The sequence below is a fragment of the Eulemur rufifrons genome, chromosome 29 (genome assembly GCF_041146395.1).
Source record: "Eulemur rufifrons isolate Redbay chromosome 29, OSU_ERuf_1, whole genome shotgun sequence".
Classification (NCBI taxonomy): Eukaryota; Metazoa; Chordata; class Mammalia; order Primates; family Lemuridae; genus Eulemur; species Eulemur rufifrons.
The window spans coordinates 59,967,424-59,987,786 of NC_091011.1; the positions used below are offsets into that span (position 1 = coordinate 59,967,424).

The 20,363-nt window shown below is 37.2% G+C and overlaps 1 protein-coding gene across 2 annotated transcripts in view; it reads right to left on the bottom strand.

The window, feature by feature from the left end:
- RELN (reelin) overlaps nucleotides 1-20,363 on the bottom strand; it is a 447,102-nt gene that overhangs the window by 14,978 nt on the left and 411,761 nt on the right. For both annotated transcript variants that reach the window (XM_069462478.1, XM_069462477.1), the window contains exons 50-60: nucleotides 18,742-18,998; nucleotides 14,366-14,520; nucleotides 12,781-12,995; nucleotides 10,200-10,377; nucleotides 8,306-8,481; nucleotides 8,053-8,159; nucleotides 6,542-6,784; nucleotides 5,780-5,955; nucleotides 3,279-3,352; nucleotides 2,323-2,484; nucleotides 1,427-1,584 (exon numbers count right to left, since the gene is read on the bottom strand). In XM_069462478.1, the coding sequence (XP_069318579.1) occupies nucleotides 1,427-1,584; nucleotides 2,323-2,484; nucleotides 3,279-3,352; nucleotides 5,780-5,955; nucleotides 6,542-6,784; nucleotides 8,053-8,159; nucleotides 8,306-8,481; nucleotides 10,200-10,377; nucleotides 12,781-12,995; nucleotides 14,366-14,520; nucleotides 18,742-18,998 (1,901 nt within the window). The remainder of the gene's footprint in view (nucleotides 1-1,426; nucleotides 1,585-2,322; nucleotides 2,485-3,278; nucleotides 3,353-5,779; nucleotides 5,956-6,541; nucleotides 6,785-8,052; nucleotides 8,160-8,305; nucleotides 8,482-10,199; nucleotides 10,378-12,780; nucleotides 12,996-14,365; nucleotides 14,521-18,741; nucleotides 18,999-20,363) is intronic.

Genomic DNA, 20,363 nt, shown 5'->3' on the forward strand with positions numbered 1-20,363 from the left:
TAGATCCTACTCCAGAATTCAAATATATGGACTCTTGAATTGTATACTTGGGGTAAGTTGTATAATTCTGTTCCTGTTTGGATAAAACTCTCAGCTATGAATGAGCCAAGCAAGGCTGCTTAGAAAGAATAACTTGAGTACTGGTCTTTCTGACATTTACTAGCTGTGTGACCTTAGGAAAGTCACTTAACCTCCCTGAATCTCAGTTCCTTTACCTATAAAGTGGGAATGATTATATTAACCATAGATAAGTTATGGGATATCATAAATACTAAAAGACTCTGGATTCAAAGCATAAGGCAATGTAAGGATTCATTCAAAGAAGATTTACTAGCATTGCTATATGCCAAGTATTAGGCTAGGAGGATATAATAATAATTATGTAAAGTGAACTTTGTAATGAAAGAGGCTGAAACCTGTTAGAAACAGTGGATCAAAGAAAAGCAGGCCTGCAGGCCTTCTAACGGGCTGGCAGAGCAATTTTCTATCATGTGAGGGGTTGAGTAGATACTCTGTCCCAAATATATACTGAAACTCTAGCAGAAAGAATATATTTTTTGAGTCATGAAGGTTGTCTTGTGTGACAGAACCACCTGGGAAACAGAACATCTTTAGTAGTCTCAAGATATTCAATGTCTTAGGAGGACAATGACAGTTTCTGTTGGAAGAGGTGGAGGAAGGATGGATACTGGCAAAGTATTCAGGCATGGGCAGCCAGGTCAGGAAGGAGAGCACCCAGAAGCAGAAATAAGTGTTGGGGGTGTGGGTTGGGGTGGAGAGTTATATGGAAGATGCGGAATGTGAACTACTATAGCGTATCCTGAGTGGATTTACCTGGATTTATATTTACCTATAAATATAAATTTATATTAATAGAATATCCTGAATATATTTAAATCCGTGTTTTGTTTTGTTTTGTTTTCCCTTTAGAGACAGGGCCCACTCTGTTGCCCAGGGTGGAGTGCAGTGGCACAATCACAGCTCACTGTAATGTTGAATGGGCTCAGGTGATCCTCCTGCCTCAACCTCCCAAGTAGCTAGGACTATAGGTGCATACTACCACACTAGCTATTTTTTAAATTTTGTGTAGAGATGGGGACTTGCAATGTTGCCTAGGCTGGTCTCGAACTTCTGGCTGGCCTTAAATGATCCTCTTGCCTCGGCCTCCCAAAGTGCTGAGATTAAAGATGTGAGTCACTGCACCTGGCCTAAATCTGTTATTTTTAAAAATACTTTCAGGAACGTAGCATTGAACTATGCTTTACAATTTGTTCCAAAGATAAATAAGAAGTGATCAAGAAGTGTATTTTTCTCATATTCCTCAGGGTAGAGTTTCTATCCATTTCTGAGTGGACTTTTGTACACGTGTTAAGATGAGGAGAACTTCATGGTCTCCTGTATCAACACCAACAGCCAGGATTCAGACCTTGGAAACTCTCATCGCAGATGCAGATGGCGCCAGTGGTGCAGTATCCGTGCCCACTGCAGAGCTTGGGGCAAGCCTCTCCGATGTACACGTGGTCAATTGCCCAGCTCTGCTTCTCAGTTTCTTCTCCCTTCTGGATCCAGCGGAACTGTGTTGCACTGAAAGCCCCACGGAGAGCAGAAGACATTCAGTAGGTTATTATTTCCTGCCTGCAGCCTCTGGGAATGGGGACTGTTTCTGAGAAAAGGGCTTCCCAAACTTCTTCCTGAAGCACCCTGCTGGCAGAGGTTAGTGAACTTGTATCCTTCAGACTCTGGGAATATAACCCAAAATGCCAATTTGGAAGCTTATATCTTCCCTGAAAATTTTATGTGGATTTCTTATTCTATTCCATAATAAATCTATGTCCATTCTTCCTATGGAGGTGTATCATTTTCCAAATCTTTGAGTACACTGGATGCTGCTCTAGGAAGATTGCTCTCCATTGTGTTTATCCTGCGGCTTTGTGTAACCTGACAGCCCTGCTCACTACAGAGAGTATTTGTATCTGGATGAGAAGCGCAGCTGTTGGGAGAGCAGAACACTGAGGGAGAGCCGGTGCCAGCTCCAGTCTTTGGGTCTGTCTTTCAGGGCCTGTGATTGAGTTTGGCATATGCCATGGTATTTAGTCAAAAGAAAATCTGAGATCTATGAGTTATTCACAAATAAATTCCTATTTCTTCTTAGGACATGCAGTTACCATTTGGGGACATGGGTTGGTGAGAAGAGGGAGAGAAGGGAAGGGCACTTGGGCTGCATAAAGCTCTGGCTTACTTATCAGTGGTTTTCAGCTCACTGCACAGACTCTGGAGATATTGCCAGATAATCCCACAAGTCGACCATAATGTGCAGCCTACCTGGAGGAAACATGATCGGGCAGCTGGATGGTGATCCTCTTCCAGCTTGAGCTGTTGATAGCATTGTAGATGGTGGCTTCATGGAACTGGAAGGGGGAGCAGCCAATGCTGTTGGAGGAGGAAGGCAGGCACTGGGTCTGCACCAGCTGCCAGGAGTCAGACCTGCAGAAACCAAAAGGCTGTGCTGGACCAATCATACGTGGAACGTAGAGTCTTTCTAATATCAAGGTAATGCCTTAGGGTTGGGTTAAATTAAGATCTTTTTATGGGAATTTCCTGTTTCCTATACATATTTATAATTACAGATTATAAAAAGAAAAATTAAAAATAATTTTTCATAAGACATATTTTGACTAAGCACACTGATATATTCACAGACAACAGAATAAAATAATAGCATGCATGGTGGTGAATTCTAGTGGCTTCCTCCTACTGAAATTGTTACTAGAAAAATATACCTGGAGTCAATTAACAAAATTGTCTGCCTACCCAAACTTAATATAATTAGTTTTTAAAAGTGGTGGTGGGAGACAGGGCTATCAAAACCCTAATAAGGTAACTGTACTTTGTCAGATTTCTAGCTAATAATGCTGATATGCTTTAGGAGATATGACTCTGGCTTGAGCATTATTCAGATCATTCATTGATTACAGTTTTTGTTACGGTTGGTTGAAAATAAGCAACATGAATAAAGAGAGTTCTACTTTGAGGACAAATGTGGTGCCTTATTTTAAAATATAAAAGTTTCTTGGCTGCAGCCTTGTATGAAAATGGAATTTTCTTGGTTTAAAGGAAAAATTTGCCAATATGACATATGTATAAATTTTACACAAATGAAATTTATATAAAAATACACACAAACCTCCACTTCTAATATACAAAGTTACCCCTTGTATATTAACCTTTTGGATTGTGTGTTCATGTTTGGAGAAAATGTAAAAAATTATTTCACAAACCTTGCATCCTTGGTGTATTCCAACATTACGGAATGAAGGTCACCACAAGAAGTGGCTTCACAACCCACCACAATCTAAAAAAAACCAGTCAATACACAGGTAAGATAAAATGACATCTAATATCATTAGTTAGAAATCCTATCTCTTTCCATTATGACTCTGATAGGTAATCAAGAAATATTTTGAGAAGTTTTTGCAGAGCAGCCTTCTGGGACACTAAGAATGCATTGGTTTGAGTCCTGTTAAAGACAATTGTGCATGGAGATGAGAATTAAGGTTTTTAAAAGGCACTATTTCTATTTACTCAATTAGTAATATATTAATTCCAAATTTGGGTAAAATAAATTGGCCAAGGGGGAAAAAAGGTAATATTAGGAGAATTTATGGAAAGAAACTGAAAGTTGGCAGACCCTGAGTTGTAATCTGAGGTGTTTGTCCTTAATTTGGTAAGCAATGGAGAGCCATGAAAATCTAAGAGCAGTGGAAGTGTGTCCTCAGACCTGTGCTTTGTAAAGAAAGATCAATCTGACTGTGATGTCAAATTTTGGACAGACAGAAATGGGGAGAGACTAGGGTGAAAAGAGGAGTACTTAGTCGGCTATTGATTTAATTAGGGCCAGAATAGATGTGGTAATAACTGCAAACGGAAGATTCGATGGATACCAGGAACACTAGAAATTAGAATTAAAAGGGTACGATAATGTGTTACATGTAAAAAGTGAAAAATCAAAGACTAATTAAACATTTCAATCTAGTTACTAGGCGAAAGGTGGTGCCAGCCACAGACATAGGAAAATCAGAAAGAGGCATTTGTTTGGGGAGGGAAGATACTAAGTTCACTGTTAGACCTATTGAGTTGAGGTGCCAATGAACAAAGGTGTAGAAATGTGCAGAAGCTATTAACAATGCTGAATTAATTGTTAATGAGCTAGTCAAGTTTGGATTGCGGATTTGAGATTTGCTCTTCAAGATATGACGCTTGAAGCCAGAGAACTGAATAAAATTCCTGACGGTGAGAATGTCTACGGAAGGAGGAGAAAGTTGATGTGTACTGAGAAATGCTGACACATAGAGGGTTGAGAGAAGAAAAGCTCCAAAAGAGATAGAAGTAGATATCAGAGAGGCAAGAGGAGAATCAGTGGAGAACCCGGAAGCCAAGGGGAAGAAGAATTTCACAGGCTGGAGAGGGCAAGGACAACAGCATCAAAGGGTCCAGAGAGGAATGGAGCGATGAGGAGTGGGCGGGAGCTGCTGGGTGTAGTGTGTGGCGAGTCGATGGTGGCTTCCCAGAGCCCAGTTTTAATGATACTTCAGTTGCCAAATTTCTGAGGACAAACTTTTTTCTAAACAAATTGACATGGTTAGAGAAGGAAATATCAGTTGCTTCAGATCTGGGTTGACAGAAGCAGCCAAAGAGAAGGCCCCAATCAACTCAGTCAAGTAGGATGCCTTTGATACAGGCCACAGTGTGGGCCTGGTAGAGGGAAAGAAAACCTTCACTCTTAAGGGACAGGGCATGGAAGTAGGGGTGGAATAACACTGCACATGACCTTGTATGTCCTCCATGTCACTAAGTTAAGAATAGTCCCGAGGGAGTGGTAGCATTTGGGAGGAGCTTGCCTCACCCTCCAGTTTCTGAAGGAGAGTTTAACATACAGTCAAGGCAAAAAGCAAATTCATTTTTATTTCTGCTAATAAGGATTCTTACTATTAACCATCATTGTAGTACATTTTAAAAAACAAGGGCATTAGAATAAGTAATGTCTTTAAAATGACCTAGTAATAAACTGCATTTCTGTACATAATGCCTTTTTTAAAAAGTGTATTTTGCAATAGAAAGACCTCAATTGACATTGCTGTATCTTCCTCTCTGAGTGTCTGACTGTTAATCACCTGTTATGCCTTACCTTCCATCCTTCTATATGAATAAAATATACACTTTAAAAGATTTGAGAGTCCCCTATAATTCTTTGAAGGTTTGGGAAATCCCAACTGGGCTAATGTACAGGTTTGTGAAGTTGAAGACAAAGGAAAAGGGAAAGATACACTGAAAAAGCAGATGAAGAAGCAAATGGCTTGCTGCATGTAATAGGCTTAGAGTAAGAGACAAAGAAATTATAGGGGTGGGGTGGCGGACAGATACAGAGAGAGATGAGGGGAAGGGAGAGAGAACTATACAATATAAAAAGGAGATAGAGTTACAGGGAGCTAGAAGTAGGCAGAGACTTTTGAGCTTTTAATTTACAGGGTTTGGGAAACCGAAATCAAGATTACAATATGAGATATAACAGTTACATTTCTTGCTATGTCCCAACATATTCAGAGATTTTATCTATGCTCAAATATCGAATAAAGGCCTTTGCAAAAGATTACCTCTTTTACTCATAAGTCTCTTTTAATGAATGTAATCAATCATTTCCTTAGAGTTATCTGAATAAATACTCTCCCCCACCCTCCAAATGTAATGTCACATTCTGTTTTGAAGAGCCACTTCCCCTTACTTTAAACTGCATCATGTATCCTGGCTGTATGATGAGTTCTCGGGAGGACAGAGCATTGTGAGTCTTGTCCTTCTTTTTATTTGGCCAGTAGAGGTGGAAGGATGGATTGCCACAGAATCCTGCAGTCCTTACTGCATTAGGGTAAAAACTCCAGTTTTCTTCATGGGAAGCGCCTTCTGTTAAGATTAATTGGAAGCAATATGGCATGTTATTCTCTTGAACTGACTGGTTGAATTACTTAAATGTTTATGCACTAGCTTTTTGCTTACTGTTTAGGATTGATTTTTATCTTATTTAACTGGTATAATGTATGCATCTAAGCTAAGAGATCAAATTTAGAAAAGATTATTAAATGCTAGTGTAATGATCACCCCACTTTTAAAATGTAATTGCTAGTCTGGGTAACTTACCATTGCAAAGTGTACCATTTTGGCATATTTTGTAAGCCAGTGCATTATGCATCTCTGTGACACAGAAATTACTAAGGAGACTAAAGTTATTTTGCAGCATTGAAATTTCAAATTACATTTAAAGCTAGACATTTTGTCTTTAATAGGATTTATTATATTCTCAGTTGACATTTTAACTGGCATCCAACTTTGAAGATTTATAAGCCACTGGACAAAATAATAGCTAACATGTGTTGAACAGGAGTATGTGCTGACACTCTTAAAAAATGCTTTTCATATACTAACTCATCTGAAGACCTAAGCAGACAAAAGGCTCACAGCAAAGAAAACTGTTCAATGTCTTGTTTCTTACCATCATCAAAAGTGTCCACCAATTGACTGGGATTGATTTCTGCTCCGCCAATCAAAATGTTGTCTAGTGCCCACTGAGCACGCTCCACCCCAGAGACGACAATTCCATTGCTGATCACAAAAGGCTGCCACCAGCGAAGTCGAGTTGTGTTGGTGAGGGCCTCCTCAGGAAGAAGTATGTAGTCATGTCTAACAGAAATGTATTTCTGGTAATCCATCTCATGCAGCAAAGTCCAGGTAATTCCTAAAATAACAAACATGCCAACACAGTAATATATCTGAGACACCCCCTGCCCAAATAAACCACCAGTATACTGCAGATACTATAAGCTTCCCAAAGAAATTTACAACCAGGAAATGAGAATGGATTTTGCCGACTTGACTTTAGATATTCACCACTTATAAACAAGTTTCACTTTGAGGCTGATACTATTTAGAAATACTTGGCCAAAATAAAAACACCAAAGTAAAAATTATGTATTTTTTGCTTTTAAAATTTAGCTCTAAATTTTGTATGCATAAATAATGAAATACATCCATGTTTTGCATGTTTCTAGACGATAACTTCCAGTATTTAAAAAATATAGCTATTATAATTTTATGTAGTTTGTAATTAGTTGGACTAGTATGAGGGTTATCTCTTATTGCTTGATAATACTGCAGGGGGGATGTTTAAATTACTTATGAAAACATCTTTCAAATACCTTAAAATACTTTAGGATCATCTATCTATCAACTAGTTATTAAGAATGATATCTATCTGCTAAAGCAGATTTTCTAAAGACATCATGGCATTACTCGTCTGGTTTTAGCTAGTCCAAAATAATAAAATAATTTTATTAAAGTACTCCATGACAGACTCATGAATTCAGATTATTTTCTTTCACAATTAATGAAATTTTTTATAGATTTTTTTCTACAGCATTTATTAAATGCTTTCCCAGACATAAGATTTTAAAAATGCTTTAAAATGTTCTCAAAATGATCTTTTACTTGGAAAAATCATACAAACTTTATTTCTTAGTTGTATCATTCATAATCAATCTTCAGTTAAACATAGAGGTTCTGTTCTTTTCTTTTTCTCTCTTTTTTTTTTTTTTTTAAGAGACAGAGTCTTGCTCTGTTGCCCAGGTAGGAGTAGTACAGTGGTGAAATCATAGCTCATTGTAACCTCCAACTCCTGGGCTCAAGTGATCCCCTGGCCACAGCCTCCCAAAATGTTGGGATTACAGGTGTGAGCCACCACGCCCAGCCAATTATTTTCTTTATTCACAAAGTCTGGAGTTTATTTTTTAATGTGATTTCTTTCTTGTTCACTTTTTGGGGTAGATTTTGCATAATGCGGAAGTCATATTTATGGAACATGTAATGCAAACACCATCTGTAGCTTTTTCTTTGTGGCTTTTGTGATTCACATTATGAAGTCAGCAATGCTTTGCAGAATTTTCTGAGAGTGTGGGATGGAATTTGGGAATCTGCTCCCCAAGCATGGCTTTTACTCCTGCAACATGCCTCCATCAGTAGAATAGTCCAACAGCACGCCTTCCTTCCGGCAGATGGGACGATGGCAAGAGGTCATGTTGTTCTCACTACCGATGCGCCCCCAGTACTGCAGGAACCTGAACACAAGCACATATTATCCATTACGAATAATTAGAACAAATATTCTATTCCAGTCCTGGATAACTACTTTTTATATACATCTGTTCCTTGCTTTGGGGCCAATTTGCCATGTTGCAATAAAAATAACAAAAAATTGACTTACTTTGCACCTCTGAGATCCAAATCTTGAGTAATAGCTTGTCTCACAGTAGATCCCCCAAAATAGAGTGCAGTGTCCTCGGCAAGAATTCCACAGTCAGTGCAAGTACTTCCACCTTCTAAGGACATCCATAAGTCAGGCTTGATTTCTTCACTGTCAAAGCGTTCCTTCAGGAAAGTCTGGAAAAAGTTAAATGGGATGTGGTTAAAAATAACAATTTCAGATAATAACTATGGACTATTTAAGACAATATGTAGTTACATATTGGACTTAAAAAAAATAGAGCTGATTTCAAATGCTTTCCCAAAGATGTTTAAAAAAAAACGTCAGGATATCTCCACAATATTCTTTTCCATCCTATATTGAAGATCATTTAAACTGCTAAAATAATGTTTAATAGTTGGAATTTAAAGTCTAGAGAAAAATCTTAAAAACAATTATAAAGTCGACCATAGTAACACTATGTAATCTATTTCCCAAAGAGAGTGGATAAAGTATTAAAGGTTTATGGCTACATTTTATGTAAAATTAGCTTATCCTCTCATATAATAGTTAAGATCTCGATTTTTTTCTATTCATTCTGTTCATAGTACATTCATTTTGTTCATAGTAGTTTTGCATTGGGTAGAGAACACAATGTTTTTTGTTTTTATAATCAATGAAAATCTCATGAAAATAATTTGTTATAGTTGTTGCAATTACAATAATTGTCTACAGAAAAACTATATTTTTTCAGTTCTTTAGGACTGTTTTCTAGTTGTTATGTTATGGCATAGTTGAAACGACTTAGACACTCTTTTTCTCAAACTTAGAGTATAATCAATTCTATGGTTAAAGATATGCAATTACATGTGAGTCTTTATCTCACTAATGGTTAGCAAATGAATATAATTTTGTAAGTGAAGGTTTGTATATAAGAAAACAAGAGTCAGAAGAAATGCATGGTTAAACTCTTACTAGAAAGACTTGAATTAGACTTTATAAAATTGTACAATTCTTATTCAACTGAGGAAACCAGTAAAATTTGAATGTTCATGAAAGAAACTCGATTTTTTTTTTAGTTTATTAATTACCTCTGGCATATAAAGCTATATGTCTCATGTGATAACCTCGTTTGTTAACAATAGACTAACATCTTCAGATACAAGTGAGCACTGTTCCAATGTTACTTAAAAATTTTTCAATTCCAAAGTTGTTGAAGTATTGAAGAAAACAAAAATGACAGAACACGTTTTGTTTACACTGCCTCTCGTATGTTGGATTTCAATCACTTGTGCTTTTTTTTTTAGCTTAGTCATTTTTCTGTTATAAAGATGAATGAATAGAATGCGTATATTGCAAGTGTATCCGGCAACTGTATTTGCTTTGCATATTAAATAATGATGTAACAGCTAAAGCTTTCAAAAATAACCTCTCTATTCTTAATACACAACCACCTTTCGGCAGTCAACAAATCAGGAAACAGAATTTTCTGAACAAAAATTCAGGCACCATTTAGGCCTTTTTGAAAATTTGGTCTTTTGTGATAATGTATCTGTATTACTTGCTTTATTTCATAATAGCAGCAATAGCAGTATCCTCCTTCAAATAGTGTGTTAATTGAAAGAGTGACGTAAAAAAGGCTTAATATTGACTCAATTAAGAATATTTTAATAAAAAGAAAACCAGAGTATTTATAGTCTTTCATCCATATAGCCTTAGCTTATTTTATGAATTGGGTAAATTGTACTAATATGCATGTATCTAAGAAACCTAAGACATACTTTTAAAATTTCTATTCAAAGGATTTATTTCCTGGGGGACTTAAAGAGCACTGTTATAGATTATTAGTCTCACACATAAGTTGGTTCTTAAGCATGGCCTGCAACGTAATGCTTGTTTGGGGCTTTCACTTTACCTTCAGAGTGTGCGTCAAGTAGCAGTTTGGCCCGGAGTACCCTGGGTCACAGATGCACTGCTCCTTTAAACAATCTCCATGGCCCTTGCAGTTGTCCAGGCAGCCAGGGCCCAGGTAGAAATTATCGATTGCCCACTGCATATCCGAGTACTTCTGATAGAACCTGAACCTTACTGGACTATTGACAATGCAAAAGAAAAAATGTTAACTTTATTCAGGTCCATTTTCCTGCATGTGTATTCAGTATTCAGAGAAAAAACATTTAAGACACTCATTACTGGATGAACTGGGCTAATATTAAATAAAAAATGTTTTCTGACCACCATTATCTTTATATTTCTATTAATAGTAATGGAACTTTTAAGCTTTACATTTAAATTTTAATCTAAATTTTTATAATGTCTGAGCAGACTTACACAACAAAATGAAAATCAGTGGAATCTCTATTTTGAGAAATAGAAATATTTTTAAATAAAAATCTAACTTTCATAAATCCAGTTTCATAAGAACTGAAGTCCTGTGGTTGTGATGCAATTTAGATTCACTAATTGCATTTCTGAAATTGTACAGAAGAAGAGTGAAGCCTTTGACAGAGCCTTGCGGGAATACACACAGCTCTCAGGTGGTTCGGAAACAGCAACTTCTGGGTTCCCTGAAGACAACCAATATTCTCAGAGTAACTATGCTAATTAGAAAAAATTTTGAAAGGATTATATTAAAGGCCAATTTTCCTGAGATCTTAATTTCATCATTGTTCTTCTCTGTCTTCTGGGGGAAAGAAAGGCTCATAGTTAACCCTATATAAAAATATAACACACTATTTTGGTTTAAAGAGTTCAAAGTATATGAAGGAACTTTCTGGAGGGTGATATAAATGTTCTGTGTCTTGTTATATGTGGCTGTTACATGGGTTACACAATAATAAAAACATTGATCTGAACGATTAAGATGTATGCATTTTACTGAATGTAAATTATACCTCATTATTAAAAAAAAAAAAAAAGAGAATGGGGGGGAGAAACGAGTCTGTGACAGATGTTGTGATGATTTTCCAGCATCCGTTTTACCCCAGATAATTCATATGAAATAATCATTGTAATATAACTCCCCTAACTGAGTGGCTAACTTTTATCAATGGAATGCATGAAGCTGCTTGTTCCGGTTCTCTTGGAAAGGAAAGGAACTCTCTTTCCCATTGGACACAGGTAAGGGAGCATTCTGCTTCACTTCTCTGGCTGCCATCTTATGTTCAGCCAGAGAGAGCTGAGGATGGTCCAATGCTGTAGACAGCACAGCAAAGAATAAGAGAGTAAGAAAGAACAGTGTTGTTGAAGACATTGTTGAACCTGCAAATCAACCAATCCTAGAGTCACTTATTTTTAGATTCTTTCATTATAGATATAATATATTTTGAGCCAGTTTTAATTGAGTTTGCTATTACTGAGAGCATCCTGCCTGAGTTAGTTTTGTAGCATGTTTAGATTCATTCCAGAAAACTCTGAGTGCTCATATAGGAAATGATATCTATGGGACGCTGGAAAAGCCATGTGTCAGTACCTTATTCAAAGGCTCTCTTATGTTCTGGTCATATATCAAATCTCTTTCACAAGAAGTTCTTCGTTTAGCCAGACTAAATGATTAATACAGTAGAGATGCACCTGTCATTTTCTTTAATGTATCTCTTTTCCTGATTTTACACTAGAAGAGAAATCTTTTGGAATTGCCTTACATTAGCATACCCATACACTTTCCAGAGCATGGTTTGATCACCTCTGCTCACCACTGCTCTAGGCTAATTACTTTTCACTGCAGGCGCAAAACATAATTTTTTTTTTTCAGACAGGGTCTCACTCTGTCACCTGGGTTAGAGTGCAGTGGCATCATCATAGCTAACTGCAACCTCAAGCTCCTGGGCTCAAGTGATCCTCCTGCTGTAGCCTCCCAAGTAGCGGGGACTACAGGCACAAGCCACCACACCTGGGTAATTTTTCTCTTTTTAGTAGAGATGAGGTATTGCTCTTGCTCAGGCTGTTCTTGAGCTCCTGACCTCAAGCAATCCTCCCTCCTCAGCCTCCCAAAGTGCTAGGATTACAGGTGTGAGCCACCGTGCCCAACCCATAGTGCTTTGATAAGAGAAAAATGAACCCTACAAGCCACACTTGTCCAAATAGCATGAAGATTTAGGATTTGCTCCCGGCTCAGTCTGTCATGCATTGATAAAGAATGATGTGGAAAGTATATGGTAGTCCACAGTCTACAAGGTTGATGAGGTCACATACACCTTTTCATCTGGCTCCAAGGCCATCACTATTGCTCTGTCCCTAACTGAAGATACTGAGGTGTGGAAAATGAAAGAGCCTGCCCAGGCCCACTTTGCCAAGTCTGAGGATTACTACTTGAGGTCTCTGGAAGTGAGCTCATCGTGGAAGTCATCATGGAAGTCACCAATTAGAGAACCGTTAGAATTAGGGAGGAAGAGAGCATTTTACATACAATTACACATAATTTCAGGTTTGACAATAGTGTCCGTAATCAACTTCTGCATGCTTGGAACTAGGCTTCATTTTAATTTTCCACTTACTTTCCCACTAAGCTTTCAGGAAGTGGGTAGGTGATCCTTTTCCACCCTTTCGTTGGAAAGAATACAGATGGCTGAGAAACACTTCCAGAGCATTTTGGGTCAGCAGGTAAGCACTGAGGGACCAGATAATTCCAGCTCACACCAAAGTCAGTAGAATACTGCACATGAATTTGATTCTGGGCAATTTTTTCAGATACTTTACATCCAACAGAGATCTAATAAACAGAAAAGCAAGATCATCAATGTATTAAAACCACATTACATGTTTTTGCTGTAAGGACTTGGCAGCAAGAAAGCTGCTGATCACTTGCTATACACTGCACCACATTCACCTTGTATTTCCAGATTCATTCTTTGTTCTGCTGATGGACAGGGGAACTCAACATGTTTGCCCCAGGTGACAAACTGTAGAAAGTGCCAAATAGATTGTGCGGAGGGTTTGGAGAGAAGCTGAAACCTGCACTTCTGCCATGCTGACTGTCTTGGAAGGCCTGGGCCCACTCTTACAAATCGTTTGTTGTGTTAATGGTCTGGCACTTCTATCTGGCAGAACAATTAACCAAGAAGAATTGCTAAAAGCTTTACCAGTTATACTATTTTGTCCTACAATTTATGACTCTCAATAAATCACTTATAACTACAAGTAAGATGCAATGAAGTGGTAACAGAAGGTACTTTTAACAAAGTACAGCACCCTTCATCAATTGGAGATAACGATAATTGCGGCATTTGTTGCTAATACAGTGGGATTTAGGTAGACAGAATAAATTGGCTGACAGAAAATTTTGGCCACAATATTGGCCAAAGTTGATGTTGGCATTCATGCTAATCATGCCTTTGTTTTCTATAATTCTCTTTCTCCAGAAACATCCAAATGCTCTTATAAAAAAAAAAAAAGGGTAGAAATGACCATTATAGCTTTAATCTTCTCTTAAAGAAACGATTTGCCTAAGTCATATGATGATTTAACTCTAGGAGCTGGAACCCATATCCTACGTTTTTATTATCAATATTTTGCTTTATCAGTTTTTTTTTCCTTTCTATTTTTTTAAAGACAGGTTCTCACTCTACTGCCCAGGCTAGAGTGCACCGGCACAATCATAGCTCACTGTAACCTCAAACTTCTCAAGTGATCATCCTGCCTTAGGCGACTGAGTAGCTAGGACTACAGGTACGTACCACCATGCTCTGCTAATTTTTAAATTTTGTGTAGAGACAGGGTCTTGCTATGTTGCCCAGGCTGGTCTTGAACTCCTAGCCTCAAGTGATCCTCTCACCTCCGTCTCTGAAAGTGCTGGGATTACTGGCATAAACCACTGTGCCTGGCCTCTAACAGTGTTTAATTCTGAGCAGAAACACATTTACTCCTATAAAAGTTTCAGGTTGTAATAGTTCAGAAATAAAACAATTTTCATCATTAAGCAATATATAGTTGAGTTGTATATTACCTTAATATTAAATTTTATTTTTCAAAGTCTATACTAAGTTAATTAAATATTAGATGATCTTTGTCTCTACAATGTTTTTGATTTATTATATTGCTAATGTATAGTTATTTACAAAATCAAGACTGTAACATTTTCACCTTGAATTGCATAATCCAGCCTTCGGTGGGCGTCAGGTCATGGGTCACTGCATACACCTCTCGGCCATCATGACTGCCACAGATCATAACACCGTCAGGGGAGTCACAGAATCTTTCTACTGTGCAATCGTCATGGAATAGCCAATGCTCATTCACTTAAAAAAAATAAAAAATCTTATGAAAATTTATGACAAAAATACCTGAAGCAAAGTTTCATTTTAAGCAAGAGCTTAGACTAATTTTAAGTAGAAATATCTCATAATATTTTATATACAATCCATAGACAAAACACTAATGTAAACATATTGTTTTAGGAACATGAGTCCTAGGAGAATTCAGATATACCTACTATCTGATATTAGTACACATGCGAATATAGATATTCGTCTACACTTAGAAAAAAAGAGTGTGTTTTATGTATTGTAAGTGAAAATCAAAGGGAAATAGATATTTAATTTTTTTGACAGAGAGTTAACTTTTTAGGCAGCATCTAAAGAAGGAGAAAGAATTATTAGTAACATGATGGGGAAGAGAGAAAACGACTTCTACTCAAATTGTGGTGGTATTATCTGGGTAATGAATTTTTTATAGCTTTACCAAGATATAATTGATATATAAAAATCACACACATTGTACAATGAACAATTTGGGTGATGGGCACACATACAGCCGTAACATAGCATTACAAAAGCGATCCAGTAACCAAAAACATTTGTACCCCCTTAATACTTTGAAATAAAAAAATTCTAAAATAATAATATTTGATCTTGTATATTTTTGAAGTGAGGTATAATTACGCTGCAATGAACCACACAAATCTTTGTTTCAATTAAGTTTTGAAAAAAATAAACATTTTCTGTCATCTGAGAAAAAAAGAGAGTAACATTAAAGGACAAAGAAAATATACCATTAATAATATCATAACAATTAAATTTTAGATCAAACTTTCTGACAGTCAAAGCAACAGTAAAAACATAATGTTACTTGCATTATTTGATAGAAATGTACCAGGTATTTTTTGATGTGATTGTTCTTTCCAATAATACAGTACAAATACAAGTTTGTACTGGCAAAAATAAGTAAATAAAAAATAATAAAATAAAATATACATCTTGATGAGTTTGGACATATTTATAACATCCATGATACCATCACCACAACCAAGGTAGATCCATCACCTCCCAAAATTTCCTTGTGTTCTTTTGTGTGTGGGTTTTTTTTTTTCGTTTGTTTTTTGGCAAGAATATCTACCATGAGACATACCTTCTTAACATATTTTAAAGTACACAATACCGTACTATTAACTGTAGGTACGACATTGTACAGCAGATCTCTAGAACTTACTCATCTTGCATAACAGAAACTTTACACCCATTGAAAAATGATTCCCATTTCTCCCTTTCCAGATCGTGGCAACCACCCTATTTAATTGATAAACTAATGATTTTTGAAGAAATGACTCAGGAAAAATTAAGACTTTCCATTGTGCAATTTGTTATACAGAATAGTTTTAAGTCCTGAAATCTGAAGCCATACTTAATTTGGCAAGAAGTAAAGTATCATAAAGAGATTATTTAAGAAAGTAGAATTATCTCTAATATAATACTGTAATAAATTTATCTCAGTAATGTTTTTAATATTTGATTTTTTTTTTTTTTTTTTGAGACAGAGTCTCACTCTGTTGCCCAGGCTAGAGTGAGTGCCGTGGCGTCAGCCTAGCTCACAGCAACCTCAAACTCCTGAGCTCAAGCGATCCTCCTGTCTCAGCCTCCCGAGTAGCTGGGACTACAGGCATGCACCACCATGCCCGGCTAATTTTTTCTATATATATATTTAGCTGTCCATATAATTTCTTTCTATTTTTAGTAGAGGTGGGGTCTCGCTCTTGCTCAGGCTGGTCTCGAACTCCTGAGCTCAAACGATCCGCCCACCTCGGCCTCCCAGAGTGCTAGGATTACAGGCGTGAGCCACCGCGCCCGGCCAATATTTGATTATTTGGGTATGGATATTTAAATATTCTGGATGTATATTTCTTTTAATAAATCTTAACTCCTTTTCTAAACCAGATCAACAGTTACGCTTTGGGGAAGTGTACTCAATTAGCAAAAAATTACTGAAGGAATAGATTTGGAAAAATCTAAAGAAAACTTAAGCAGCAAGACTAGGAATTGATTAGTGCAGAGAACATCCTATGTGTTGAGCCTCTCTCTCTTTCTCTATCACACCCCGCCCCTCCGCCGGCCTGCCACAATTCCTTTTCTCTTCTGGAAGAGGTGATTTTACATCATGATTTTATCCCAGAAAGGTCAGAAATTAAACATATTCATAATAGTTGTTGCTTCTAATTCATGATATAATTTGATTTTATATGTCTAACTTTTACCAAAAGTTTCCTGGTTAGCCCCAGCATGCATCTGGAGATGAACAGGTGCAACTGGAGGGTTGGGGCCAATGTACGAGCAGCAGAGTTGATGACCTCAGATGATCCAGAGAAGAGACAAAACAATTTAATTGTAATTCAGCCTTCACTTTTGATTTTGTCAGAGCATAACATGTGTCTGTAGAACAAGCAGCTTATCTTTGGGATTCAAGTAGCTACTGCAATACCATTATCTGTGTTTTCACTCTGAGGGATTTGGAGCCACATTTAATCCTACATGGAAGATATAGGACTCAAGAGTCAAAGTGCACAGAAATTTGAATTCCAATAAGAATACTCTGAGCCATTTTATTCTGGGGTCCATATTTCATTTTATGCTAGAACGCTGCAATCCTGATGAAAGAAGGCTTACATTAATCAACTAACCCACCAGTCTCTTCTGCAACATCAGAAACTACTTCTGTAAGTAAGTGTTACAGTTTTTAGTCACATCATTTTTGCAAGACAGGAGCTAGAAAATTTGTTCCTTCAATTGTATGCCATCAATTAAGCCTAAAGTAAAAATCAGTATTTTAGTTACTTGAAAAACTAGTCTGTGTTTGCTTTTATTCTTACAGAAGCAATGTTTAAATTATTCTTTGATTGTAAATTCACTTATGTAAACATTACACAGGGAAAAATAAATGAGTAATTTAGCAAAGTTCTGAATCAGATCTATGTAAGCAAATTTTCTTAAGAGAATAAGAGTACGTAGTAGAGGTGAGGGACATTTTAAGCTTTTTCTACTTACAAGGGTATTTTTTTTAAACAAGGGTGTTTTTTAATAAACATTTGCAGTTACACCACAGTGTCACATGATATACCAATAAATTAATTAATGAAATTGACCTAAATATTCAGTAATATAAAATATAAAATAAATTTTCATAGAATATTATATAGCCATTAAAATGTTATTTTCAAAGATACTTAACGACACGGAGGAATAAAAATTTAATTCTCAATGAAAAAAGTAGGCTACAAAAATATATAATTAAGGTTGTAATTTTGTTAAAAATATGTTTATGTAAATGCATACAGAAAAAGGACTCTAAAAATATATGCCAAAATACTGACAATGGTTACCTCCTGAGTGATTTTTATTTTCATCTTTATGATTTTCTGTATTTTCTCCATTTCACACTTTGAACAGGTATTACTTTTACAACAAAAGCATTTTAAATTATTAAAATTCTTCAAATTTCAATTTTTTTCCCCTGGCACATGCCATTCCCCTGGAAGGTTTTTTTTTTTTTTTTTTTTTTTTAATCAGTCTTATTATTGTTAAATTATCCAGATTGTCTTTTCTGTGCAAGATGCTACAGCTGAGTTGGGTGTGGTACATGGTCCCACTGTCTGAATCTATAGTGGTATAATATTATCTCTATTTGTACTGTTTGGATACCATAATGGATGAGAACCATAGTTAAATATCACTGTTTTATGTGAAGATACCATGTTTTATGTAGTATAACCAAGTATATGGCATAGCAAAGATACATACTTAATAAAAACACCACTTTAAAAAAAAAAAGGTGACCAGAATAGTGTCACAAAATGAAAAGACATTAACAATGAGGACAGTATAGAGAGGGTCCTTCCCAGTTCACCAGCATCCATGAGTAGATACTAAAAGGAATGACCAGGAAATGTTGGCTTTCTACCCAAAGTAGAAAACAAGACACACGGAAATGAAAGTTTTCTAAGAAAAGTATCCTGTGAATAAAATAGTCGAATGCTATTTATTAAAACACACTAGCTGGCTTGAATGAAAGACAAGACTTAGTTGTAAGGTCAACCAGGAAGGTTTCGAGGAACCAAAGGCTGATCCCCTTTTCACGGTGTCTACACTATCTGAGGACCTGCAAAGGGTCCACGACTCACTCTTTTGAAAAGACTCCAGTCCAAACGACTGCATGTCCACGGGATTGTTATTTAGCACGCGTGCACGACTTACCTGAGGTTTTGTCCTCCATCAGCATGTCGAAAGCGATCCTCCCGACCGGGCCGGCGTCCGCAGGGGAGCGCTCGTGCTGGGGCACCGGGGCGCTGCTGAACGTGTCCAGCATCACGGTCCTCTGGTCGGCAGAGCCCGAGATGAGGACGTTGTCGATGGCCCAGTCGTTCTGATCCAGGCCATCGTGTCTTGGCTGCCACCAGCGGAAGCGGGTAGCAATCTCTTTAGCATCAGGAGGGAGAAGGATATTCACGAAGCTGTAAGAAAATGATGGGAGTTGGGGGTGGGGGGAAAAACCCTTGTCACATATCTCACGTGAGGAAACGATTTACAGCCAGCAAGAAGATATTGTATGGCACGTGGTGGGGGAGGGGAGGACATTAGCTAAAATAATTTTTAAAAACCATGATTATCTGGCTTCATTTTATGAAATCTCAGTAGTCACTAAATTGGGGAAATGGAATGTGAGCAAATTCAAGCAACCCAGAACTACCTACTTACTCTACCTGTCCTTAGGCAGGTCTTAGAGGGACTCCACAGTTTTCTGCCTACGTGGGGTACTGGAAGGCCTCGAGTATATGCACTTTGGTAGACATCAGCCAATACTGACTTTTTCCTGTCACCAGGGGTTGGTTTCATCTGTTTCCTCCCCTAGCACCTTGTTTTCACAATTGGCTTAGAATATGGACACTGGATTGTAGCAAGACATTCGGGCTTTCAGCCTGAGGATACCAGGTATGTTACCAATGTCTGTGGTGGGGACATTGACTTTGTTTACATGCTTTGCTGAAAACATTATACTAAGAAATGCCGGGTGAGAACTATGGGCTTATAAGCCCCGCCTGCTATCCCAGACTCAATCACCAAGAAAAGACATGGAAAAATGTGGCTCCATGCTCCAACATGAACCTTAATAAACTAGAAATAATGTCTAAAATACTCCTTAATCACAATTATATGTTAAAACCCCAAATGTTATCAAGCCCTTTTGAATTTATATTCACAATTCAAAAAGCCTGGAGAAAATAATTTTTTTAGGTTTACTATCGTCTGCATAAAGTATCATCTTTTTTTTTTTTTTTTTAAATCTATGCTACTCTACCTCCCTTTAATTTCAAGGCCTGCCTCTTAGTGTCTGTGCTCCAGGATGGGGCCAGCCAGCCAAAGTTCATCCCATGCACAACCCTTAAACTGAGGGCTTCCATGACAGTGGCTTTAGTCATTATATTTCATATTAAAGAGGTTTCATTATGTTAGTTTTGTTTATACAGTATCTCCTTGTTGGTTTTACTTTTCCTTTCTCTTTTTTATGTCTTCCTTGAGGTACGATGGCCAGAATAGTGGGCAGTACTACAGCGGGGGACTAACCAAGATTCATTCCAAGCTAGGATGCTTCTAGTTGGATTTCTAACGTTTGGGTTTTAAATATAACACTTTTTTTGGCAATGCCCATCATTTTGTGTACCCTTTGGACCAAGATAGCTTACTGGATCTTGGCTTAGGGAAGGAAAGTGTAGACTAGAAAGTGTGAAGCCTAGACCCTCACCTGCGTGGGTATAGCAGCTGGGAGACCATCACCCTTTAGGCAGACTCTTTTCCAAAGTTCATTTCCTCATGTATCT